Source organism: Melanaphis sacchari, unplaced genomic scaffold (assembly GCF_002803265.2).
Source record: "Melanaphis sacchari strain LSU unplaced genomic scaffold, SCAv2.0 Contig23_pilon_pilon, whole genome shotgun sequence".
Lineage (NCBI taxonomy): Eukaryota > Metazoa > Arthropoda > Insecta > Hemiptera > Aphididae > Melanaphis > Melanaphis sacchari.
The window spans coordinates 1,845,268-1,873,013 of NW_020271114.1; the positions used below are offsets into that span (position 1 = coordinate 1,845,268).

Genomic DNA, 27,746 nt, shown 5'->3' on the forward strand with positions numbered 1-27,746 from the left:
AAAATGGAAGTACTGCCTACTAATAGTATTGAACTTAAGACTTGTTGTTCCGTTTTAATTTCTTATTATTTATTTAGTATGAGTACATGGGTGTTTTTGAAGCATATTTTTGTGATATTATATTATTACACATAAATATTTATTTACTAGCATAAATTTCCATAGACGCTCAAGTACAGTAAGTAATAATTAATATCTCTTATCATAACATTGATACAATTACATTATTTGCAAACAACAATTGATTAATTAAATGAAGGTAGAATAAACGATATACTATATATATAAAGGACTTAGATGATTATAAATAAACATTTTAAATACATTAAATAGCTGAAAAAAAGGGTTCGATGGATATACATTTCTCATATTAAGCAAATCAAAATTTATTAATTTATTATATTTTCTGGCTATACGGTTAGTGAATTATTAAATTCGTAAGATGTACGATGAAAATAAATTTCAAACATGAAACAGTTTCGTGATTGATATTGCGGAATATGACTGTAATAATTTAGGACACTGGTCAAGATATCAAATTATCCACTAATTTATTATTTAAATAAAAAACAAATATCATAGTAACTACGCCCATTTACAAAAGAATCTAAATTTAGAGATGCCTGAACTGAAGAGTGAAGATAGAGATAATAATTTGGGTGGATTGATATTAAAAAGTGTATTATGTTTATATAAGCAATGAGACGTAAAAATCTTCTTTAGGCTCGTTCAATTGCTTTACTTAAACCTTTTTGATGGGAATTCCAAATGATTGAATAGTACTCTAGTATTGATCTAACTAGAGAAGTATACAAAGTTTTAAGACGTATTTCATTTTTAAAATCCTTAGTGTTTTTAGTTGTAAAATCAAGACATCTCAAAGCTTTCATGCAAATATATTCAATATGAGAGGAAAATAATAAATTCGCTTGGAACATCATACCAATATCACGAACTTAAGCAATTTCCTTAATATTTTCCCCCAAAAAATGATATGCATTATTCAACTTATTTTAGAACTAGAAAGACATTTTAAAACACTTAGAAGTATTAAACTTCAACCCAATTGAACGACACTACTCATCAAATCTATTAAGATCCTCTTGAATTTTATAAAAGTCATTCTCTGATAATACATGAGCATAGTTCTTAAGATCATCAGCAAACAATTGATATTTACAATATTTTAAGCACGAATTAATATCTAAAATAAAGATAGCAAACAATAACGGAGACAGATGCCTCCTTGAGCGACATCAGATGATAATAATAAAACGTCTAATAAAAAGTCGTTAATCTTTACTTGCCGAATTCTATTAATTAAATAACGTAAATGTTAATGATGGTACAATTAATTTTTCTAATATTTCGGGCAAAGCAGATTGTTTTGATATTGATCTTTAATTAGTTTTACAATTTTTAACATCGGACTTAAAAATAGGCGTGAAAAAATTGTTTTTCCATTGAGATGGATATGTGACTTGTGACTTAAAGATCGATTAAACAGTCTACACAGAGGAATTGATAGAGAATATTTGCAAGAACGTGATAAAATATTTGGTATGCCATCAAGTCCAGGGCATGGATTAAAGTTAAGAGAATTAAGAGCTTCAAACATTTCATTAACGTTAATTTTAATATGAGGTTGTTTGACTTTTTAGTTAAATAGGTATAATTTTTTGAGTTTTCAAGACATTAACATATATTTAAATTGTTTTTGGAACAAACTGAACTAACAAATTTTTTAAATAACTCTGCCACCGCATAACCTTTCATTAATAATTTATCATTTAACATCATAGAGTTAGATATATCATTATCAACCATTAAATATTAAACTTTTATATAATGCCAAAATAATTTTGAATTGGACGCAAGATCTGTCTGGATTTTTTGTATAAAACGTAAATAACTTATTTTAGATTCTTTTTTAGAAAGGGCACGTAAGCGAGAAAATTCATTGTATTAGAGTCGTTTGTAATCTTAAATTCTTTGTGTAGACGTTTTTTATTAATCAATAAATATTTTAGTTCCCTACTACACCACTGAGGATAGTTATTTTTAATTTTAGAACTTCTGAGAGTAAAAATGTTTATTGCATTCTGAATAGCTGTATAAAAATTTGATAAAATAACTGAAAAATCAAGGGTATCACTTACTACAGAGTCCCAATCAATATTATTAAAATGGATATTCATAGCATTAAAATTAGCATAACGAAAATCATATTCAGATATTATGGTTTTAGATCTTAAAGTTGAAACAAAACTTGGACCATTTATTTGAAGTGGTGGATGGGCTCTGTCAATTAAATTAACGCAAATAAGCATTTTGATACTTCAAATTATTCGAAATTACTAAATCTAAAATATTGATTTTATAATTTTCGATTAAATTGTACTGAAACTAATGTTCAAAAGCAATAGTATCAGCTAAAATTTTAGATTTATCAGTGAACCATTTAATACCAGGTAAATTAAAATCTCCCACTATTATAAACGTAAAGTTTGGAAAAGTTAATCTTAAATTTTCAATATCTTTACAGTATTGTTTAAAAATAACAACTGGACTATTCAGAGGGATATACATGGTTATAAGAATAATTTTAATATTAATAGATAACGGCTAGACTTTTAAGTAAAAGGTTGGTTAAAGTAAGACAATTAGGGCAAAAACGATTATTTATAGCTATTGCCTATAAGAACGCTTCCTCCTATGGTGTCAACACTATTTAAATTATTACAATTATTACGAAATACTGTTAAGTTAAATATACTTAATTCGTTACTATTAATATTGTTTATCAGCCAAGTCTCAGTTAAAATAAAATACCTAATCATAATGATTTAAGAAAACAAAATTTAAATGAAAATCGGATAATTTAGATTTTAAACCACGGACACTTTGGTAACAAAAGGTTACTTAAATTAGAATTTTTATTTACAATTGAAAAATTAAAAATGTTATGTGATAAGTGAATGTGAGACATACTTAAGCCACTTTTTTGAACCAGTTTGGGAAAACCATGATAATATTTTATAAACCAATTGAAAACCATCAGAACCATTTCTTCAGTAACGTTCTTTTTTTAGGCTGATAAACTGGACATTTGATGGAAGGTTAAATCCGTTGTAATCTAAACATTCTCCAACGTGGGATGTTTAACAATGTTTTTTTTTTTATTTTAATATTACAAAGACTGATCGAGGAGAATTAAATACAATTCTAATAGATTTAGTCTTATTTGATTGTTTATCCAGTCTTACAACTGATGAGATGGAAACATCAAGATGTAACGATTGTAATCTCCATTACTAATCCATCTTTTGTAAATTTGTAGGATCAGCCAACTTAACAAAAAACAAAAACAAGCTAAAAATCTTGATTTTTCGTTACAATAATCTAGTTAATAAATTCCTATTACCCGTGTACCTATGCGCCAAGTATATAATAGGTACCTATATATTGATGTTTTAAATTAAAATTATTTACCCATCTCTCCTCTAAAATATATTTTGACCATGCATATAAACATAAATAAATCAAAGTTTTTATATTAATGATATATAAGTACATTAACTAATTATTAATTTTATTAATAAAATCTTACGATTAAAAAGTCACTACGTTTTTGTACAAATGAGATTGGTGATTACTAGATTTGTTTGGATAAAAGTCAAAATATGTCAATCATATTATTCAAGTATTGTGAGCAATTCATGTTTTGCAAGTATACTTTTAAGATATATCCGATTTCGACATTTACCCGTAACATATGTATAATATACAAAAGAGATATTTTCATAAAATATATTAATATTTATATATATATATATAATTTATAAATCAATTAAAAATGAAATGAAGAAAAAACTATAAAAAAAAAATTAGACCATTATACACTTAGAATTTCATACCACAGTAGGTACTAGGTACTAAATACGATTTTAATTTTTAGTCCCTGATAGTTGATACACTAAAATAAATAATAATTAATAATAGTATACTATACAATACAATAGCAAAATAAATATTATTTCTGAGGTCGTCTCCATTACTGATAACAGTTATCTGACTACAGAGTGTTGTCGCGTATTAATTCGACACACAGAATTTCTACGTCAAATGCTACTGATACGCTCCGTTCCGCAAACGCTGCAACGTTCCCTTGGATAACGGAAGTATCGACACGACCACGCTGTGGTTATCAATAGCACTGTGTCCGTTCCGTATTGTCATGAAACGTTTAGGTGATTCCTAAGCACGAAAATTGACATATTCGGTGAATGGAGATTGTAGAATCGTTCGCTGAATTGACTAGTGAATTGTTCATTTCAACTCTTTCGTTTGTAAACGACACGTATCTAATGGACGATGAATTATTTGATTCACTGGAATCATTCGGCAGCGAACCAGCCGAACTTAAACTCGGTTCAACATTTTCCGGAAAAGGTCCTGGATTCCATACGTTACGATGTAAGTTAATGCTTTCATAAAAATAAAATTGATTACCTTCATCAGAACTGACTAATAGGTAACTATTTCTTACTAATGTTATGTGGGATTGATATAATTCCGTTTGATATCTAATTCATTTAATCCTAAACTTGAATACTCTTATATTATTTTTAAAATTATATATCTTTAGCTAAAGCAAGCCAAAGCTATTCAACAAAACAAATAAATAGACCTAGAAAATATTAGAATGAATACATACACAATGCGTATGGATTAGATTATAATAAAATGTCCATTACTACATCATGATTTTGAAAGCAACTATTTTATAAACATGCATTGATAAGAACAAGTTTCTTAATGTATACATTACATCTAGAAATGTTGAACTAAAATGTATATTGTAAATGTATAAATCTATCTGACAATACATAAATAAATTATTTTCAGATGATTTTAAACCTGCAAGTGTAGATATTAACAAACCAGCTAGTGTTGATATAAGTTCGGCAAATCGTGAAGTTACTGTTTCATTACCCAACTTTGATGGTGCTGGTGCAGCACACACAGTGTATAAAGGGTCGCATAAAGATTACACAAAAGAATGTGTTCTTATTATAGACCATACCACTGGAGAAATAACATTAGAAAAACTCACTACTAATGTACAACTCAAATCAACCAGGTAAATATTGCCTTTAATGTATTAAAGCTTAAATAATTATTGATATATAATATTTATTTTTAAAAAATTTTTAGAAATGCGGTTGAAAAACCACAAAAACCTATAGTACAGATCAGTCCAGTCTTATCTGAAAAAAATAGGACAGCTACTGTAGATAAGCGATTGAAAGGCAAAATACAACAAAAAAAACAAGTTAAAAAATCACCAAAAAAAGCTTCTCAGTCACCCAAAGTGGCAAATTTGTCACCACCAAATAATGCTCAACATATGAATAAATCACCGCAATTTTTCATGTAATTATGTTGCACAAAAGTATAATAATAATAACTTTAATAATTTGTTTTATACTATTTACTTTTCATGAATGATAAAAAAAAATATATGATTGCTATTATAATTTGTTGAATTTCCTTTATTACAGGTCGGAATCTCCAATGTCTTCCAGTCTTCCATTACTAAATGATGATGATTGCTCAATGACTGGGTTTGATTCCCAAGCACATCCCAGTTTTTCATTATCTGATATCAAAACGGATATTAAGACAGATATTAAAACAGAAGTAAGTGTTTTTATTATATTATTTTCTTTTACAGACCACAGTAAATTTATCTAGTTGATTCATATAATAAAAAAATACTATGAAAAAAATGTAATATTTTTGTGTATATTATTTTTTAAACAGCTAGAAAATGTAGTTTTTACACTTGTCTTGTAATATACTAAATTTTATATTATGAGTTATTAGTATTTAAAGTTAAGGTAATTGAAGTAGTAAACAAACATTTTGCGGGATACCCCCATACTACTCTATTTTACTCACTTAAACTTTAAATACTTATTTTATAAGCTATTTATCTCAAATTTCAATTTTTATACACCAAAATAATCCAAAAAATATTGTGCTTCAGAATATGAAATTAAAAATGTATATTGTCATTCAAAAAAGTAAAAAACCTTAAAAAAATAAAAATTATATATTTCTTTTTATTTGGAAATAATGTTTGAAAAATATTTTCAAAAATGTTTATAGATTTCAAAGCTATGATTGTTGATTAATTAAAAAATTAGCTTGTAGTTTTAAGATACATTATTCAAATTGTTTTTTGAAAAAAAAATATAACAATATTAAGCTTAATAATTATGATTAACTGGTAAATATTTTAACTTTTTTCAGAAAAACTTTATTTTTAAATCGTAAATGTAATCATTAAAACTATGTCAGTGCATTATTTATTTTCTATTTGTCATGCGCAACATAGATATTATACGTTCACTAAAACTTATAATGTGTTGTCTTTAATATTATAATAAATCAACTTATTAATAAACTTAAAATTAGAAAATTATCTATGTAGTATGTTCACATAAGAATGTTATTGTTGTTTAGCTTTTATTATATGATATTTCAATATTTATACAAGTTATGAGTGTGTAAAATATTACAGTTTAAAAATACTCACATATCCCAGAAAAATTGAAATACTGTTAAATCAAAAGACAAATTACAAACTTAGATAATATTCTTGATTTAAAGTTTGGAAAAATAGATTAATTCACTTCAATATTATAACCTACACTGCAAGATTGATTCTGCTGAATACGAATTTGCTAAGTGGCGTAAAAATCAGAAAAAACAAATAGTGCCTTGACATATTTTTAATCTATTTTATTTAAAGAAAACCTAATTAATTGCTATACATTTTATTAATATTTATTTATAAAAAATTGCTGGTTCTCATTATATTTTGTAATTACTTATGACAAATATACTTTCAATTGCAAATTTATATTTGTATCACAGATTTACTAATTTAGTGGTAAGCGGGTATAGTTTTAATTAAAGAATTTCATAGATACCTGGAATGTTTTAGGATAAGTATTATACAATTTTTATCGATAAACTAGTATTATTGTTGGTCTTATTGATGCTCTATTTTGCAAGTGTTAATTATAAAACTACCAAAAGAACCTTTAGAATATTAAAAAAAAAAATATATCAAAAAATATGTTACATTTACTTATTTTGTTTTTCTCATATGTATTATTTACAATGTTTTTCTTTTAAAATTTAAATGATGCTAATTGTGAGTATTTAAAAATAGGATTTCTGTAGAATTTTAAAGTTAATTTTAATAATTTTACAATTAAATTATGATCCCCTTCGCTTTTCTGGTTTTATTAATCTACTATTTGCTGCTTACACCTTCTATTTTTTAAAGTTATTCTTTAGGTTATCAAATATTAATACTTTTAATAAGCCTACTGATTTTATTTTACTTCTTGTAACATACTCAAAATAAACTACTTAATCGTACTTTTCACTTTTAGGAATAAATAAAATTTATAATGTGTTAAAATTAAAAAGGTGGTTAAATACTGAGAAACAGAAAGGAATTATGAGACTATCATCATCTACTAGTGTGTCCCAGATAACCTTAGTGTATACTACTCAATAGACTTATATTACTCAAAAATTTTAGTATATGATTAACAAATAAACTATACATTTTAATCAACAATTTATAACAATCTGTCAAAAGGTTTATTAATCTAACAAAAAGTTTTTATTATTTTAAATTTACATTGTTGTCTTTGTTATCTTTTATCTGAAAGTGCTTTAGTGTCCAATTCAAAAATTGTTTAATAATTAACCAAAACAGATTACACTTAAGTAGTCAACAGTTGTTGCACAAGGCTTTTGGTTGTATTTGGCCAGCAAGCTCATTTTTAATTACCCATACCTTTTATAAAATCTGCAATGTTATCATAAAAAATAACAATTTTTCTAGAATACTTAGAATAAAATATATTTTGTGATATATACATTTTACCCACAATAAATAGGAAAAATTGCATATAATTTATATTTATTTTTTACATATTTTTTTTTCTTATTAAACTAGACAATAATAATTTGATAACATTTTAACAATTCTTGTAAATTATACATTATTTTCATATATATTTCTTTAAATTGAATTAGTAATATTTTACTTTTTAGGTTTTGAAATTGAATATATAATTACTTATATACCTAAAAAATGTAAAATTATTTTTATGAATTAGGTATATAAAACAAAATTTAAGTATTGATACACATTTTACATTATTAATATTTTTCTATTTTATTACTAATTAATAATTTTTTTTTATTTTTTAGTCCTATGACGATTTGGTCCCTGCAGCTAGAAGTTTAGAACTTAGCGAATCATCTAGCGATTCTGGATCAAGTAGTTCATCAGACAGTGACAGTGATGATTCAACAACACCTCCTCCTCCTCCTACTGTTTCTCAAAAAACCGTAGAAAAACACCCTTCACCCATATTTAATTCTCCAAACACTAATGGTACTTAAAATTTATTTCAAGTTTATTTATAATTTCATTATTACATATTATTATATTTACTTTAGGCTTTAAAGGTCGTCTAGTAGATCCAGGACGTATTTTAGATGAAGATCTTCAACTTTCCGAAACGGATTCAGACTGACTGCCATTTTGCGGCGATTTAATTAAATACCAAATACCCCAAAACGAAGCCGTTCAGTCGTGCATCAATAATAAAAAAAATTCTTATGATTATTATGTATTTTTAAACCTACTTAAATCTCTTTTGATTAAAAATAAAAATAATTACAAAAATGTACTTTATTTTGAGTAAGGCAAACAAATCAACAAGAATAACTTGTATATAATTATAAAAAGTTTCATTCGGCTAACAGAACAAGTTTACTAATGAGTTTGCATACATTAAAGGTTTCACAGGTGGATGAGATACAGCAGTGTATGTTGTAAACTTTGGCTTAAGGCATTGTCCTTCGAGTGTGATGAATGCTCCTTTGTTACCCATCGTGTCACAATAATTAGGAGCAGAAAACACAGTAATACATTTGGAATCATGTGCTTCTTCATAGCCTTTAGCTTTGACTTCATGGCTACGGATAATATAATCTAAGTTGTTCAGTTCAACAAATGTTTTGGTAACATCTGGTCCAAATTGTACTCCAACACCACGTTTACTTGGTGAACGTCCAGGAGCATCTTGAGGATCTGACCATAACATATCACACATCAGTCCTTCTTCTGGTGGTTGCCTATTTCGATAAATATTTTCAATATCCTTTAATGTAACATTATCTTTGGAAAACAAACCACCGTGCATAACTAAAACACGCCTATTGATGCAGTGGGCAAGCGGAAGCCAGTTGTAAACTTCTGTGAAAAGGTTAGCCATTTCAACTGAATACTTGGATTTAACCTCACCTTCAAATCCATACATTCTATTCATAGTAACACTTTCATGGTTACCACGAGACATAAAGAATTTATCAGGAAAAAGAAGTTTAAATCCAAACAAGGTGAAAATACATTCAACTGAAAACGATCCTCGGTCAACAAAATCACCATTAAACAAATATGGATTTGTATCTGATGGTAAACCATTCAATTCAAATATGTTCAACAAATCGTAGAACTGACCATGAATATCGCCACATACAGTAAATTTCTCATCAGACTTAATATTTATATAAACTAGAGTTGGTTGTTTTTCTAAATATTTTTTGACATCCAACAGTATTTTGTAAGCATATTTTTTATGCAACTTACCCTGTTCTCGGTAAGTTTTAATGAGTTCTTTCATGAACTCGAGTGTGACTTTCCCATCATTTAAACATGGTCCGCTATAATCATTTTCGATTGTCATTGATTCAATGTCTATTTGTTCGGAAACGCTTTTAGTGTCTTCTACAGATATGGCTTTTTCAAAAGCCAACCGTTTGACCAGTTTATTACATTCAGTGTACTTGCGATTAGCATCCTTGTCATTGGGCAACGCCTTCACAACCACTTCGTAATCTTTCAGCGCTTCCTTGAATTTGCCGAGCGACATATATGCTGTTGCACGACGATAATATCCCTTCAAGTATTTAGGATCGAGCTGTATAGCTTTGGTCGCATCGGCCAAGGCGTAACCGTATGCTTCGGTTTTGGAATGAGCGAAGCTGCGGTTTGCATAGTACGCGGCAAAATTGTGAGGTTTTGTCGACGAACTTTCACACATTGCAATTGCTTTGGAATAGTAATCGATAGCATCTGCATAACGCTTAGCGGAGAAATGAACATTAGCTTCTTCTTTCATCCGCTCGGCATGGGTGATGTCTGCTTCACGATAATCCAACTTGCACTCGCCGTTCATTTCGATAAATTATATAAAATAACAACAAAACTAAAAGGAACAAATAAATAATTCAGTTACACAAATTTCAATTTGGGTTCAAAAAAAAAAAAAAAAAATACAAATGTTCACTAGTCACTACTCGAATACTTACTGGGGAAAATTGGTAATTTTAAGCGAGAATAAAATTGTATTTTGTTTATTTATTAATAAAAAAATTACAGTGTGTTCGTGATAAACACGTGATATATACTTATCAAAATATTAACTAAATAATGAATAATTTATTAACAAGTTCATTATTTTTATCTCACGAAGAAAATAATTAATAATCTACTTTACTTTAACGAAATAACTTGATGGCCCGTACAAGTATTTACTTTTTTTCAGCAAGTAACTTTGGAATACAATTTTAAATAATTTCTGAATATATTAATTCAAAATTAGGTTGGCAACAATTCTAACTTCTCGATAAACGATAAACACGTGATAAATAAATAATTGTAAAATATATAAATATAATATTTAGATAATAGATTGTAGGTAAATACTAATCAGTAATCAGTATTCAGAATAATCAGATAATCAATATTCTGCATTCTTTATTTCAACGTTTTCTTGATCATTGGTCCAGTTCTTAGGCTCTTAAATCTTTAGTGTAAAGTATTTCATATAATTAGTAGTTTCTTTATTATGTATTGTTAATACTTATTAGTTATGCCTTTTTCAATAAATTATACTAATAATTATAGTTGATTACGATATTTTTTTCATTTATTTAGAAATATAAATTATCAGTCATGAGTGAAACATTGAAAATGTTAAAAGAACAATCTAAAATAAGAAAAAAATTATTGGCCAAAACGGTAAAATTTACAAAGAATTTATCTAAAAATAAATAAAGGTTATGTATTTTTTTAAATTGTTATTCATAGCTGGGGTTTTCTGACGTTCAACAATTACGACGAGCTTTAAATACTCATAGAGAGAGTATGCCAGTGAGTTCCGTTCGTAAAGTAATAAATAAATTTAATGCCCAACCTAAGAGTCCAGAACATGCATACAATGATTCGTCAACATTTCTCAAAGGTACACAATCATCAAATCCACACAATGATTATTGTCAACATTTTGTTGATACTGGTCAACGCCCACAAAATTTTATTAGAGATGTGGGCCTTACTGACAGATTTGAAGAATATCCTAAGCTGAGGGAATTGATTCGTCTAAAGGTACTAATAAAAAGAATTAAAAATGAAAGTTTCATAAACTAAATAGTTCATAGAGTATAAACTTATTATTTTTATGTCAGAAATTTATACTTATAGGCTTACAAATACTATGTACTCATGACAAAAAAAAAAAAAAATATATACTTAAAACATTTCCTTAATATATTTACTTTGTATACTTTGATTTTTTTAACAGGATGAACTTATACAACAAACTGCTACTCCTCCAATGTTTCTAAAATGCGACCTAAGCACATATAATTTAAAATCATTAAACATAAAATTTGATGTTATACTTATCGAGCCCCCACTTGAAGAATATCAACGAACTTTGGGAGTAACCAATACAAAATTATGGAATTGGAAACAGGTTAGCCTTTTTAATAATTATTTTACATGAAATTATAACCATTTAAAACTAAAATTCTTAACATGTAATATACTCTTTGATAATGTTGAGTCAACTAAGTAGTAGTTGTGGAGCTTCTGTTTAAAGATCAAATATACTTTTAATTCAAACTTTTCAATTTAATTTTTGCTTATTTATTACTTCTTAGAAAATTTACATAGGTATCGTAAAGATCAATAATCATAACCTTGAAAGAAATTTTCCTTGATACCTTTTAATGAACTCTAAGTATTTTATCATTTGTTTAGCCTGTGCTATACTTTCCCCTAAAACTATATATCTTAAAATGAAATTAAAATATTTTAGTACATTTGAAATTTTTTTCTTGCAAATATTTTAATTTGTACTATTTGATGAGCTTCATCATTATGTATATCTTATTTACTGTGTTTTATTATACCTTAAACATAATAAATATTCATGTTTTTATAATTTGAATAGATAATGGACCTAGAATTAGGCGAAATAGCTGCTAACCGTAGTTTTATTTTTCTCTGGTGTGGTTCATCTGATGGTTTGGATAAAGGCCGTGATTGTTTACGTCGGTGGGGTTTTAGACGCTGTGAAGATATTTGTTGGATTCGAACAAATTCCAAAAACCCTGGACATTCAAAACACCTAGAATCAAATGCTGTTTTTCAACGCACTAAGGTTAACTGTTATTATACCAACTTAGTAATTTTATTTTAATTAGTTTCATGAACTATAGGAACATTGTTTGATGGGTATCAAAGGGACAGTTCGTAGATCTACAGATGGTGATTATATTCATGCTAATGTTGATATTGATTTGATTATTAGTGAAGAGAATGAACACGGTTCAATAGAAAAACCTGTTGAAATATTTCATATTATTGAACATTTTTGCCTGGGAAAAAGAAGGTATTTTATCCAATAAATAAATTAAAATCTCTAATTCCAAAATTATTACGTTATATTTATTATATAATATTGATTTTAATTTTTTTGTTACTATTATTTCCTTGTTATACTATTGATTTTTTTTCTTAGATTACATTTATTTGGCCGAGACAGTACTATACGCCCAGGATGGCTTACTTTAGGACCTGAATTGACTAATTCTAATTTCAACACAGAAATGTATAATGGATATTTTAGTAATGGTCAATTAACCACTGGTTGTACTGACCGTATTGAGGTACTTAGACCTAAGTCTCCTCCGCCTAAATGTAAAATACCTATAGGAATAAGAAAAAGTAACCTTTGTATGAATAGAGTTAGAGGAAGAATTTAATAATTATTTTTTATTATAAAAGACTGGTATTTAGAAAAATTTGTTATAATTTTAACTTGAACTATATACAATAAAAATATGTAAATTGTAAATAAAATGTTTTTATGTTACATTAATATATAAATTTAGTATTTTCTTTTTCTTAATCTTTATAGGTATTTCATTTTACTCAAATATCAATTTCCAAATGCCACTTGAACTTATTAGTACTATATAATTGCTCTATTATTAACCTATTTTATTTATATCTATATTGTACTATTAATTTAATTTAAATTTTTAGTCGTAAGTTTTAAATTTCAATACTTAATTAAGATATTTTAAATGTATTTATTATGTAGAATAATATGCTCATAAGCATATAAATATGTCATAATTTTTGTATGATTGTATCGTATTTTATATATTTAAATATTATGTTCTTTACTTGAATTTTTACTCTTCCTTGATATTTGTATAAATAAATAATAAATGATGAGTATTGAATGAATAGTTTTTAATTCATGATTTATATGGTAAGATCTCATTAATCCAAACAAGATAAGGAAAAGAAATCATTCGGATTAATTATGGCTTAAAAAACATCAATTTTCTTGCAACTTAAATTTTGAAATTAATCTTTACTGCAATATTAATTCATAAAATTTGTTGGAAAATACAATGAATACAATCAAAATCATTATAATTATGTATGTATATGTATTATATATGTTCATGTATTGCATATTATTATGAATTGTGATACATGTATGTAATAGTATAGCGATGCAGCAATTTCCTAGCCCGTTTGAATTAATAAAACCCTACTGTAAAAGGTAAATATAACTCCCAATGAAAGTTTTTAAATCAATTTAAATATGTAATTTTAACAAATTAGAACTTAAAATAAATATAAATAATTGTGCTCATTTATACTTTTAAATTTGTTAGTTCCGTTATGAACTATTTTTGAGAAATATTGCATTAAACTTTTAAAAATTTTAACCTAACAAATAATTTGTCAGAGTTCTAGAGAAAAAAAATTGTTGAAAGGTAAGCAACTGAGAACTCTGTTGTACATTAGGTGTTATTGAATGGATAACTTTTAAAGTCTTAGGGATGTGTTAAATTTGAATTTAAAGATTAAGTAATATACGAAAAACGGTTATAAAAGGGGACAATATGTCAGTCTAAATTACATTAACGTAACAGTAAAAATGTATATAATTTTAAAATAAATCTAAAATATCATTGCATATAGCAAAATTCATAATAATTTAATATACTTAAAAGTTTCCATGAATGTTTTGAAATTATAATAAAAAAACTAATATAATGTATATAAAATATAATTGTCATTAAATATATTTTTTTTAATTTTGTAGATTCAGTTTGAAATACTTAAGAGGAATTTTGTATTAAATATTTAAAACTTAGATAAAAAGGAAAACGTTTTATGAATTTCATATTACGTAATAGTTTACTGTTCTAATGAATTACATTAAAATTTTAATTTCAAATATTTATATAAAATAAATAAATATTTTTTTAGTATTTTTCCCTAACAAATAATTAGGAATCAGTATTTAACAAAAAAAAAATTTGAAAATTATACACAATGTATAAAAAAATAATATAAACATTTTATAAAAATTTCAAGTATATTCTATTAATTGTTGTTGAATTAAATAAAAAATAAAAATCTCGTTCATAAAAACTTAAATTTTAAATTATCATAACAAAATATAAATATTGAAACTAATTTTGATAATTTATACTGAGAAATTAACTACCTATTATGAACCTTATATTTCAAGCATTTTTACTCAATTATAAATCTGTATTGATATTTGATATTTATAAAAAAAAAAAAAAATCATAAATATAATTCATTGTTATAATATATTACAGGGGTGGCCAAACTGGACCTTGGATCTCATAAGATACATAACATTTTTACAAAAAAAAAAAAATTTGCAATATGAATTTATGTATTTGAATAAGTATACTTTATTAAATTGAAATTTATAGAAAAAATTTACAAAAAACTAATAGTGTTCTTAATATAATATTTATATGTATTTTTTTTTAATAAATAATAATCATATTGTTTTGCACTCCACACATTTGATTACATTTAATATCTTATCTTATTTACGATAATCATACATATTATATGATTTTTTTTTCATTTCGGCTCTTCTATATTTATTAATATTTTGGGTGGTTTATGAGTTTCTTCTTCTGGCCACCCGTCTAATGTAAACAATAAATGAAAAATTTAACTTTCTGCGATTATTCGATCGTGAATTATAATACAAACTAAAAAAAATCAATTAAGTCAAAAACTGGTTTAAGATAAAAATCTTTCCTTAATTTGTAGTTTGTTTTTCTCAATTAAAATGAAAAATATTAAAATATTAATATAGTAATCTTTAAAGTGCAATTTAGATCAAATTTATGACATCAAAATTGAGCATCCATTCAGTTCAAAGAAAACCACATTTCATAAAATCTTTAACTACTTTACTAAGTAGAATTAAACAATTCCCATTTGATACACTGGACATATTATAAAATGGATAATTTTATCAAGTAGGTGCGACTTAAATAAAAATAAAAGAAAAAAAACACATTATAAATAAATTCATTACTCCACTTAGAATCTAAAATATTAGGGTCAAAACTATATATATATAGTTAAATAATAATAATAACAAAAATTAGTAGTTAAACAATACATTTAAATATTTAATACACAATCACTTCAATGAATACATAATATAATTTTATTTAATATTGAATCAGATAAACACCAATATATTTATCTATATTTAACATGTACCATATAATTAACATAAATTACACATTGAAATATTTTTGAATAGATAAATAATGGGATATTTCTGAAATTATGACATTAATATAAATATGATCAAAATAAAAAAATAAAAAAACATAAAAAGAATAAATAATCAATTTTTTCAACTTTCCACAACAATTAATTTCTTACATCTAATGCTTACAAAATATTATTGTTGAAATGATATAATTATATTGATTTACTTATAATTAAAGGAGTGATTATGAAAATGTGAATATAATTTGAAAATTAAAGGGCCGACAATAATTTATAATTTTAGAGCAACTCTATAATGCATGAATTTATTAATGATTATTAATATAATTTAAAGATAATAATTAAAATTGTACTATAACCAATTTTAATGTGAGAAAAAAATTGATTGGTATTTGAAAACACTTATCAAGATATGGAAAGATAAATAAAAATAAACAGGATATATAATGTTATTAATATTGATTTAAATATATTGTTAATAAAAACCATAATTAAATGATTATAATCTAAGAAAAAATCTAATGTAGTGTTAATGAAAACAAATATGTAAGTTTTGTTTGTCTATTTGTAAAGACAATAAATAAAAAGTTAATTATACTCAATAGAGAAACGTAAAATTGTGAAAATAATTATCACTAACCACACACAAAAACACTGAACAACTATTAACAAATTTTACTTCTGAAAGCTAGTTAAAAAATTGTTGATAATAGCATGTTACTCTGGTAGCAGATTAATAAATATACATATATGCCAAACTGCATAATATCCGTCTACTTTTAGCGTTAGAAATTAAACAAAACGCTTTTAAAGTTAATTTTTCTTTGTATAAATAATTTATATAATGGGTTAAAGTGGTCATAATATAATTGTCCAGGATGAAGATGAAATACATCAACATAAAGATATTTATGTATTATAATAAAATAAACATTTTATCATATTATTTCACATAAATAAATTATTATTATTTTTGGCGGCCCTTATTTTTATAATTGTCCGATATTTAATAGGTATATACCTGCTTGTAAATATAATTAAAAATTATATAAGTATTATGAAATTATAGTAGTATCTGGGTTAATAAATTACAAAAATATGATTAAAAACAACCACCGCGACAATAATACTTTTAGACAGCAGTCAAAGGATAACGATTCATATTATTTTTTTCATTTGTTTTAAAAATATAATAACGTTAATATCTAATTATTATCACCACGGCTGCACAAACAATTACCAGACAATGATATGTTTGATGCAACACTTTAAATATCAGTCTTTCGATGTTAACATTTCGGATAATGTAATATAATCCGTGGGCGCCTTCAGATAACAAAATGTTTCACAAATAAATTACAAAAATAAAGAATAAAACTACATAAAAACAATACGTAAAAATTAATAATAATGACTAACATTTGGCGCCGGTCTTCACATTTCTCAACATTTTTTGTTGGCTAATATTTACAAAGTAAAAAAAAAACTTGAGTTGATACTTGTTATAAGTTATTAGTTTATACTTACAAGGCGTCCGCATATTTGAAACATTCCTAAGAATATACATAATAATGAGTGTTATAAAAAATATACATAATTATTATACAACATAGTTGAATTACTTACACATTATTTAATCAGTTTTCAGCCTCCAATTTGGACGGCTTTTGGATCATTTTTGAATTATCTCCAGGTTGAGAACTTGACATGCCATTTTCTAAAAATAATTTATAATTACATACATATACTTGGTTCTTAAGTTTTATCATTTTTATTTCCCATTTTATATAAATATAAATTGTCATTCTTTGTATATTTCTCCATTATTTCTTAATTAAGAAACTACAAACTAATTATTTTGGGTGACTATTATAGATATAATTGAACTCAATGATTTATAATACACAAATAATGATTTTGAGAGAAAATTGTCTGTCAAAATAATTTATAAGTATATTTCATGATAAGTTCTTTTTTATAAAAAGCTATTAAAGTCAATTATTTTACTATTTTTAATGTAAGTATAATTGTAAGTTGATTTAATTTTTGTAAAAAAAATTGAATTTATAAACATTATAATAATACATAATACCATATTATTTTTGCTATTAACTTTTTTCAATACTATTTCACCATAAAACAGTGTTCATAGTGTAGAAGTAGTAAATACAATTAACAGAAAAATTTTGAAAATCTTACAGCATATAGTAAAACTCATAATTAACATAAAAGTTTTTAGTATTAGAATACTATTTTTAATTAATAAAAAATAATTAACATTGGTTATCATTTAAAAATTTAATTATATTCAAATTTAGTATTTAAATAATTATAAAAATAAATTGTGACCATGTATTATTAATATTGTAATTAGCTATAAGAACAACTTGTATAAGACCTATTATTAAATTTTCAAGCTTTTTTACTGAGCAAAAATTGATATATCTTAACACCAAAAAATAAAATTAAAAATATTGAAAATTTCAAATGTCTACAAATAAATAAGAAGCACAAAGTATGGTGAAAATAATGTATATTATAGTAGAAAAATTGTTAAAAATTAATAAATTGTTTATTTCATTTACAAATATAGTATTTTTCTAACATATAAATAACTATATTTCATATATGATAAATTGATAAATAATGAAGCTTTTATACAGGTTAGACAAGCATTTCTTAAACTGTGTTAAACACAAATAACTCATAGAAAATTGGGAAGGCTTGGAAAAAGTTATTCAAACTTACACAATTAACTTTTTAATGAATAGTAATGAAAACAAGCTAAAGCTAACAATAACATGCTGCATATGTACTAAGTCAACACTATGATAATTAAATAATTAAATTATATTTTTCTGTTTATTATCATGTTATGTCTAGTCCCCTTTATATGAAACGATTTTCATAGAAGTTCTAAATAAAAATAATGATGTTTGGTGTTTCATACTTCCACAATTATAAAAGGTTTGAGAAACACTGGTAAAGAATTAACATCCAAGATCTAGTAGTCATTAATGTAAAAATAATTAACATTGTAAACATTGTAAATGTCTTACACCAGTAATAAAATCTACCTTTTAGTGTTGCATTTTTAAATTCTTCAATAGATGAATTGCCATTTACTAAAGGCAAAATGCTCTCGACAATCCTGAAAAAAATGTTTAATCAACCTAAAGCACCAGAAAAAAAAATGAATATGAAGTACCCATTTGTTTTAATATTTTGTTTCTCTTTATTTAATATTGATAATTTAGATTCTTCTGTTAGTTCTGAAGATGAAATTGTTTCACTAAAAAGAAAAAAAAAAATGTTTAATTTTTTTTTATAATTACAATACATAAGGTCAATAAACCAAAATCCTTAAACGTATAAAATTTAATTGTTTATTATAGTTTATAATAAATAGAATAATTTACCTTGGATTAGGAATAACTGCAGCCACATTGCTGCCCTTCAAAGGAACCTTTTTAATATCTTTTTTTACAATATTATGAGTATTTTTTTTTTTATTATTCTGTAAAACAAAAATTATAATGATATTATTATTAAAAATTTTCGAGTAGATAATCATAAAATTAATGTTACATGTATTTTTAGAACTTGACTACGGCCTCGAAAAGGTTTGGAAAAATTACGTGTATTAAACACAGGTCTTGATATGAGATCATGTTGATATAAAGTACTTGGACTACCAATAGGAGCTGGCATCACCTAAAAATAAACAATTCTTAATTTAATTGTTTTATTATTTTAAAATATTAAGTCTTACATGTTGAGCAGGAAGCATATTACTACGACCAATATATGAACTTCCAGTAGCTGCCATGCTATAATTTGCCCCCCATATACCAACAACAGCACCTGCAACTTCTAATTGACCACCAGATGACTGTTTCATAACACCTCTTTGTCGACTATTTTGTTGAATATCTCGAAAACGATTAGGATTTTGATTAACCAATCGACCCAGTCTTTGTTGTGGAAATGATATATTAGGATGAGCTATACTAGTGTTCATAATTTGAGGTGGAATCAATCCTCTCTGATTGAAGATTGTATCTATTTATAAATTTAAAGTTAAAATCCATTTATATTTTAGAACAAAAAAATAAATAACAAATATTTTACATCATTACCCAAAAATGTTCCTGAGAATGGTAAAAGTGATTGGAAACGTTCATTCAGTCCCTCTAAAATTGCTTGTCTCATTTTTTCGACTTTAATTGTAAGTGAAAAATGATTTTCACACAAATCTTCAAGTTTATTTGCTGTGGACGCTCTAGCTAAATGATACTGAAACAACCTTCCATCAAAATACATCCATGGACATGTCATTAACCATGGTAATGGTGCACCACAAGCATCATTTGCCAACATGGCAGTTTCAATACCACACATTACAAGTGTGGCTAATTGCACACCTCTCACACTAATAGTACCCTGAGAATAATAACAAAATTACCAATAAGTAGCGAGCAAAAAAATATTTCAATTAATTATTATAGCGATAATTTAATAATGTATTAGATTATTTGCTTTCAAGTTTATGGACCATGATACGAGTAACTATAAAAATAAAATTAACATTAAATATTAACACATAACGATTTTTCATCATTTTAATAACATATTCTTAGCAAAAATGCCAATAATTTGAATAGATATTATAATATTGTTTTCAAAAAAAAATAATTTTTACTATATAAATTTCTTTATAAACTAACTTGTAACTCTTGGGTATTTTCATTCTTTGATAATTCAGGTGCAACGGCTGTTATGATAAGTGAATCTAATTCAAATTTTTGAAGAATAGGCACTTCTGTATAGGTCATTATGTATCTAAGAACACATGCAATAATTAATGTATGCTGAGGAACATAGTCCGTGTTGTACATAAGAGGAGTATCTGAACGCATACAAGAAAGAAATGCTCTTAAACGTCTTATGTTATCCTCAGGAGTCATTCTAAAAGAATTTTTAAATTAAATGTTAATAATTTTAATAAAAATTAAGAAACCGTTTTAAAAAACAGAACTTACCCAAACCAAAGTCTATGAACAGTAGGAACACCCCACCCTAAAGGTTCAGCCTTTACTAAATGGTAATGTTTATACACATGCGTTTTGTCTCTAATCCATTCACGTACTTGCATTGTTGGCAACTCAACTATAAATTAAAAACATAATTCAATACAAATCCTTTTATTAAAATTCAATAAAACATTCAAGAGTCTTCAACATTTTTATCCAACTTATGCTGAGGAATTTTGACATTGATATAAAGTATAAATATTTTTGTGTACAATGTATAAATAGTGAAGTAGTTAGTATTTACATTTTACTTTAATGTACTTAAGATTATATGGTTTGTTTATATCATATTTATTTATTTTTTATGGTGTTATTAACAGTTTTAACTTAGTTTAAGTTTATTATTAAATAAAAATAAATTTTTTCAAAAATTGTAAAATGTTCTATATCAATATTAAGTTTAAATAATGAAAGACTTACAAAATGTTATCGATTCTTAAAATTGCCAAAGACCCTTTAAGTATTAATTATTCATTAATATTTTTCTGAAATCAAATATCTAAGAAAATACCTTTTTGACTGCTATTTGATTTTGCTAAATAATGGGCATGATGAAGATTAAACAAAATACCATACACCATTTGACGGGCTTGTCTATAAAATAAATGTATGTTTGGAATTTCGTGATTTATTTCCTCTTCTAACACAACAGGTAGTTTTATTTCTGCCTAAATAAATAAAAACATAATAAAAAATAACAATTATAGTAGTTAAAATATGATTTAAACTAGTTTAAATAATAACCTTTGTTAAAATATGGTATAAATAAGTGGACATAAGACCAGATGTATGCCTTTCATATGCTGTATTCACTACATCAATAGAAACTTCGGGAACATGAAATTCAACAGATTTATTTGGAGACAACTGATTTAATGATGATTTTTGAGTGTTTATATTTAAAGTATTTGTACCAGATTCAGAATTATCATCTATTAATAATTTTTCCTTTAAGAAAAATGAAAAATATAAAATTTATACATTTAATCATTTAAATTAAAAAAATAATGTAACTAAACTAATGTAAATATAAAAGAACAAAGAGTGCAATGTTTCTAAATTAAAAGGAATTACCTTCAAATTCAGAGTTTCAGATCCCAATTGTTTAATATCATTTACTCCAGCTGATGATTCTAACAAATCATTTTTACCTTTAATATTATTTTTATTCTTTTCTGGACTTTTAGTTTTGTTTTTGATTGCATTATCTTTGGTACCATCTAAATAATATTGAATACTTTTTTTTAACTTTGGAACTCGTTTGTCATCTTTATGTCCAAGTATATGAGCTGCTATTTCATCCAAATTGTTTTTAATAGGAGGTAAATTTTGAAGTGAATCTACTATTTTTTTTACAACTTCCTCTCCTGATACCTAAATAAAATGTTATTTTTAGAAAATATAAAATAATTTAATTTACAGAAATACCTTGGATATTATTTGATTTATGCCACAACGTTTATAATAATCATAAAGCTCAGGTTGTGGCAACATAAAATTGCCTAAAAGTGAGAGAAGAGCACATAATTTATCTTGGCTCAATTTCAAATCTTCTATTAACCGAGAGACAATATATTCTTTGGCTTCTAATGTTTGTCGCATTGTAAGTTTCAAAGAATGAGCTGAGAAAAACCGCGGTGGATCAAATGCTAAGTATTCAGCATCATCAGCCATCAAACCGTGGAATTTATGTTGTTTACAATATTTCATAAACTCTAAATGGTGGTCTTTTACGGAACAAACAACTGGTATTTTTAAATGGTGAAAGTAAAGCTTTACAGCTGTTTGTAGACCAACAGGCGGTATCCACCACACCTTAGGTGGTGGTGTTCCTTTGACAGCAATATGTCGTAAAACCTAGAATATTACATTAAAAAAGCATTAATTAACATTGATAAAATAAATTTAATTGAAGTAACTTACAGCATTAGCCCTATTACGAATTTCTTCTTGTTTTTGAACCCATTCAATAAAACGTTCATCTTCAAAAGCACCATTAAAGAATACCACAACATGAACATTTGACTGTCTTAAACTATTGACAAAATTTGTTAAAAATGATACCATTCGGTTCCATTGACCACCGCAAACCCAATCTAAACATAATATTATTTTAAATAATTTAGTAAACACTTTACTACATTTTTATGTTATTTAATTTTGCATCAAAATCTTTACCTGAATAATACCCTCCATATAAACGATCTAAGCAACACTCTGCGTCTACCAATAAACAAAATTGAGCCTTGGATACTTGAATTTGATTTAAGTTTTGGTGAACTTTTCTAACAACCATTTTTTTAGCAAGTTGTTGGGACACTGTATGTCCCAGTTGAGTAAGATTGACATTGACACAACTACTTTCTATTTTTCCACTGTCAAGATATTCCAAAAGCTTATCAACACCCATTATTACAAAACTAAAAAATAAAATGTATTATTTACATTTATTTTTTTTAAATCATAAGGGTGCAAATTAAACATTATTAAAATTAATTTTTAAGTATTAGTTTATTGAATTCAACTCATAAGTGAAGTACAGAAATATTTTAAGACATTTTAAATCAATGTTTCCTAAAGGATATGCCTCAACACACTGATGAGTTGAAGTTAAGATATATATATCCAAAGTGTGCCGTGACTTATAATGTGCTACAATAATAGGAAAAAAGTTAAAAACCACTGCTTTAAATGATAAATTTTTTTAAAATAACAAAGGTCTTAATAAGAAAATTAAATTTTCAGACATCATAAGTTGTAAGAGTCTCTTTCCAAATTCTTGATCTAATTGCTGGATTTACATAAGGACATTAAAAATATTTATTAAATAAATAAGTTCAGTTTAATTAGAATTACAAAATTTAAATCCCCCAAAAATAATCCCATACATATTAAATTTTGTATTACTTTTGTAAAATTGCATATCATATATATATAAAAAAAAAAATTGTTATATTATCAGTGATATACAAATAGTCAATACTTTTAAATATTATGACTATACTAATAAATAATAACTATAGGCGTAATGAATATTTAGAAAGTTTTAATTTTAAGTGTAATATTTTATTTATATTTAAATACATGAAAGGCCTAAAAAACAATAGAGTAATAAATTTTAACTGTTAATAAACAACTGAGTATGTATATATATCTTAATAAAATATGTGAAAAATGAGTTATGAATTTTTATATTGTATATATGTATTTTTTTCTCTTTTTTTTTAGTATTCTTGTACACGTTAAATAGCAACTATCTTACCTTATGTTTCATTTATGTGATCATATAACTTTCTTTTATATATATATATTATTTACTACCCAAATTTTTTTTTGTGTATTTACAAGTCCCACATATAATTACTGTTTAATCTCTGTTTTAGGGAATATATTAAATTACTAAATCTAAACTTATCTATTATCATTAACTTATCACTATTAAGTATTATAACTCTTAATCTTCAACACAAGCTTATGTTTAGGTTGATAAACCATATAATTTTTTTTATTATTGTTAAATGTTTAAATTGTATACATTTTTTTTTTAAATTGTGATCAATAATAAATATATATATTATGTTAAGGAAGTGCTAGTATGTAGAATTTTTCCATGTTTTGTGTATACTACCATCCTGTAGTATGTTTCATAAAGACAATTATTTATCATTTTTATCTAATAATAAAGGATGTCTCAAAAAGAATGCCAGACTTAAAACTTCTATAAATCAAATTTATTTATGTAAAAAAAAACAAAAAAAAAAAAAACATATCATTTCTTCAGAAGAGATTGAGATTTAAACATGAAAAATAATATTGGGCATATGCCCCCCATGTAATCAAGTGATGAATAAACTGAGTGATCACATGTAGGGCAAAGGGGGGAGGTATATTCCTGGTATTATTTTTAAAATTTTCTAAAGAGGATGATGTTTTTTATTTGTTATTTTTACATAAATAAATTTGATCTATTAATGTTATAATCCGACGTTCTTTTTGAGACACCCTATATTAAGTATAAATATTGTTGTAAGATAAAGGGAAAAGAAAAGCTGTTTTTGAAGGAAACATGTATAGTATATAATACACAAAGAATGTAATAAAAATGTCTATGAATTTTAAATAAATTAATTAAAAAGTGAATTTTCAATAGACTAGTCAAAGTATAATAAGTCTAAAACAAAAGAACTTATGTAAAAGTTAAAATATATTTATATATATTTAAACTTATAAACATTTTAGATTAGTAGATTTTAATTATTTATTTTAGATATAAATTATTGATACATTTTTATTAAGATTAAAAAGATTATAGATACAATTTTCTATTAAATATTGACAATGGAATTTGTGAATTAGACATAATCTTCATGATCTTTTCAATGTCTAAATTCTTGAAATAATTTACTAGGGAATTATTAAATTTAAATGTAAGATTATCTAAAACAGTATTTCCCAAACTTTTTCTTAGCCAGATCCCTTAGAAATAGTAAAAATGTTGGCGAAACCCCTCGATAAAAATAAAAAACAATAATATAGTACTTTCAATTTACGTTAGGGATCCATGGACCACAGTTTGGAAAATACTGATCTAGAGCTTACATTTGTATTTTTTATTTTAAAACAAGTTATAAGGATTTGAGATTTTATAAAACATTTACAATTCTTTAACATATATAATATGTATAAAAATTCAAAATTTAAATTAAATAAACAATTTGCTATGTTGTACATTTATAAAATAGAGAAAATTTTATTTATAACAATACTCACCAATATAATTTTTAATTGCATATGCTCATAGGTAACAAATCGTAAATAAAAAAAATAAAAATTCAACTAAATAATAACAAGGTATATTATTAATATTTTATAATAATTAACACTAAATAAATACCCAAACACACCTAAATTATTTTAATAATTTATTTATCATCATATTTGTATCCATAGTACAAACTCAATTAAATAAATAAATTAAAGGCCAAAAAAATTATCAACACTAATAACTATAATTAAAAAAACTGTTGGACACTTCACAGTACCTACCCATTTTTTTAGACAATAAAAAGTGAAAAAATCATATCAACTGTTTCCAAAATCAGTTATATATTTAGATTTGATAAAAAATCAATTTATATTAAAATAACTCCATCTCGGTTGAGTTACTGTATTTATATTAAACAATGATTGTAAATTATATAGGAATTAAAAAGATTACGACTTCAAAGTTTATATACATAAATAAATTAAATTTGAGGTTCTATGGATCGATATTTTCAATAAAGTAATGAATACTGTAAAATTAGAATTAGGGAAACGGGAACAATGTTGTTAATACATTTTAAATACAAATCGTTACCACAAAATGGCTTCTTCGTAGGGTGGCAATTAACAAATATTCTTTTCCTAATAATAATCTTACCTGCGATATTTCAACTATTATAGCAAAGAAGCGATCAAATATGGCTATTGAGTGAAACCATAACACACTTAATAAATTGATACAACTGAGTACGAACTAAATTATACACATAACAGAAAACAAAATAAATGATTAAATTGGAACTAAATACAACGATAATATCAATACAAAATAATAAAAATAAATACTACATAATATTAACGAAGCTGGCCATAGGCGGCTAGTTGAATACTCGAATGTCGATTAATGTGAATTACTGAAATGGTAATTGCGCACGCGCAAATGCCGGGAATAAAACGACTTATTCCCGTGGAAGAAAAACAAAATTTGATAAAATCCATGTACTTAAATGTTCATTACAAATTACAATTATTAATTATTATATTCGAATCAGTATTCACTATTCACTATTCAATAAGGGAGTAATGCCAATGACAGTAACCATCTAATAACTATTTGTTTTTAAATTCGAATATTAAATATTTTTTATTTTCTACGACGTGACTTTCGTAGGTACAAGCACAGAACTTGTATATTAATTGCAAATCAATAGCCAAAGTCATAATAAGTAAAATATTATAGTTGGGTATATTATAATTTATAACATTATTATAAATAGTTCGTATATTAAATAATATAGCGAATTCAACTCATCAAATGCTCATTCCGTTGATGATGAATAGATTATTAATATTGTTACTATTCGTGATCCAGACTACCAGTAAAATACTAATAGTATAATACTATATAATATATAGTATTAAGGCAATAAGATTATCAAGATTTATCTAATAAAACTATATAGGTTAGGCAAATTTGGCAAAACATTTATTTTTGTTGCACAATTTGCACATAAGTCATAAGGAGTAATCTATTCAATCACAACATTCACAACATCGTCAGTTGATCAATAAACAATTCTTGTACCAATTCAGGTGTCCAAAAGTACTTCTAGGTGCATCACATACCCCCCATTACACATAAGTGCTCTTTCTCCATAGAGATGCTTAAGCTGAGAACATATAAATATCAACTTTATAATTATGCAGTTCAAAGCTAAATAAGTATTAAGCGTTTATTAATAACCGTTCATTTAAATCTTAAAATGTCTTATGTCATTATGGTTGATAATTTGATAATTAACACATTATTAATTAATTCATCTATATCATAATAA

The 27,746-nt window shown here is 25.1% G+C and overlaps 4 protein-coding genes across 5 annotated transcripts; 2 read left to right on the top strand and 2 right to left on the bottom strand.

Moving 5' to 3' along the window:
* The first annotated feature begins 4,271 nt into the window (after positions 1 to 4,271).
* Positions 4,272 to 8,735, top strand: LOC112594662 (ELL-associated factor 2). Its single transcript, XM_025339576.1, has 6 exons — positions 4,272 to 4,476; positions 4,909 to 5,143; positions 5,218 to 5,436; positions 5,565 to 5,703; positions 8,305 to 8,491; positions 8,557 to 8,735. Exons 1-6 carry the CDS (start codon positions 4,287 to 4,289, stop codon positions 8,631 to 8,633), a joined length of 1,047 nt encoding a protein of 348 aa, XP_025195361.1. The 5' UTR covers positions 4,272 to 4,286; the 3' UTR covers positions 8,634 to 8,735.
* A 38-nt stretch (positions 8,736 to 8,773) lies between these two features.
* On the bottom strand, positions 8,774 to 10,590 carry LOC112594661 (serine/threonine-protein phosphatase 5). Its single transcript, XM_025339575.1, has 2 exons — positions 10,474 to 10,590; positions 8,774 to 10,370 (listed from the first exon to the last, which is right to left on the bottom strand). The coding sequence occupies exon 2, from the start codon at positions 10,338 to 10,340 to the stop codon at positions 8,859 to 8,861; it is 1,482 nt and encodes a 493-aa protein (XP_025195360.1). The 5' UTR covers positions 10,341 to 10,370; positions 10,474 to 10,590; the 3' UTR covers positions 8,774 to 8,858.
* Positions 10,591 to 10,863: 273 nt separating this feature from the next.
* LOC112594648 (N6-adenosine-methyltransferase non-catalytic subunit) lies at positions 10,864 to 13,281 on the top strand. Its single transcript, XM_025339554.1, has 7 exons — positions 10,864 to 10,977; positions 11,102 to 11,185; positions 11,255 to 11,551; positions 11,748 to 11,921; positions 12,402 to 12,611; positions 12,670 to 12,842; positions 12,972 to 13,281. Exons 2-7 carry the CDS (start codon positions 11,120 to 11,122, stop codon positions 13,213 to 13,215), a joined length of 1,164 nt encoding a protein of 387 aa, XP_025195339.1. The 5' UTR covers positions 10,864 to 10,977; positions 11,102 to 11,119; the 3' UTR covers positions 13,216 to 13,281.
* A 3,836-nt stretch (positions 13,282 to 17,117) lies between these two features.
* On the bottom strand, positions 17,118 to 26,713 carry LOC112594656 (constitutive coactivator of PPAR-gamma-like protein 1). 2 transcript variants are annotated; one of them, XM_025339570.1, is made up of 18 exons: positions 26,570 to 26,713; positions 23,326 to 23,567; positions 23,071 to 23,243; positions 22,576 to 23,004; positions 22,222 to 22,521; positions 21,892 to 22,095; positions 21,659 to 21,815; positions 21,097 to 21,223; positions 20,782 to 21,022; positions 20,194 to 20,497; positions 19,827 to 20,116; positions 19,643 to 19,768; positions 19,474 to 19,571; positions 19,263 to 19,346; positions 19,132 to 19,205; positions 17,681 to 17,771; positions 17,582 to 17,607; positions 17,118 to 17,514 (listed from the first exon to the last, which is right to left on the bottom strand). In XM_025339570.1, the coding sequence occupies exons 2-16, from the start codon at positions 23,555 to 23,557 to the stop codon at positions 17,692 to 17,694; spliced, it is 2,919 nt and encodes a 972-aa protein (XP_025195355.1). In that variant the 5' UTR covers positions 23,558 to 23,567; positions 26,570 to 26,713; the 3' UTR covers positions 17,118 to 17,514; positions 17,582 to 17,607; positions 17,681 to 17,691. The 2 variants fall into 2 exon arrangements, with proteins under 2 accessions (XP_025195355.1, XP_025195354.1); XM_025339569.1 differs by having other exon boundaries at positions 17,118 to 17,607.
* Between the last annotated feature and the right edge of the window lie 1,033 nt (positions 26,714 to 27,746).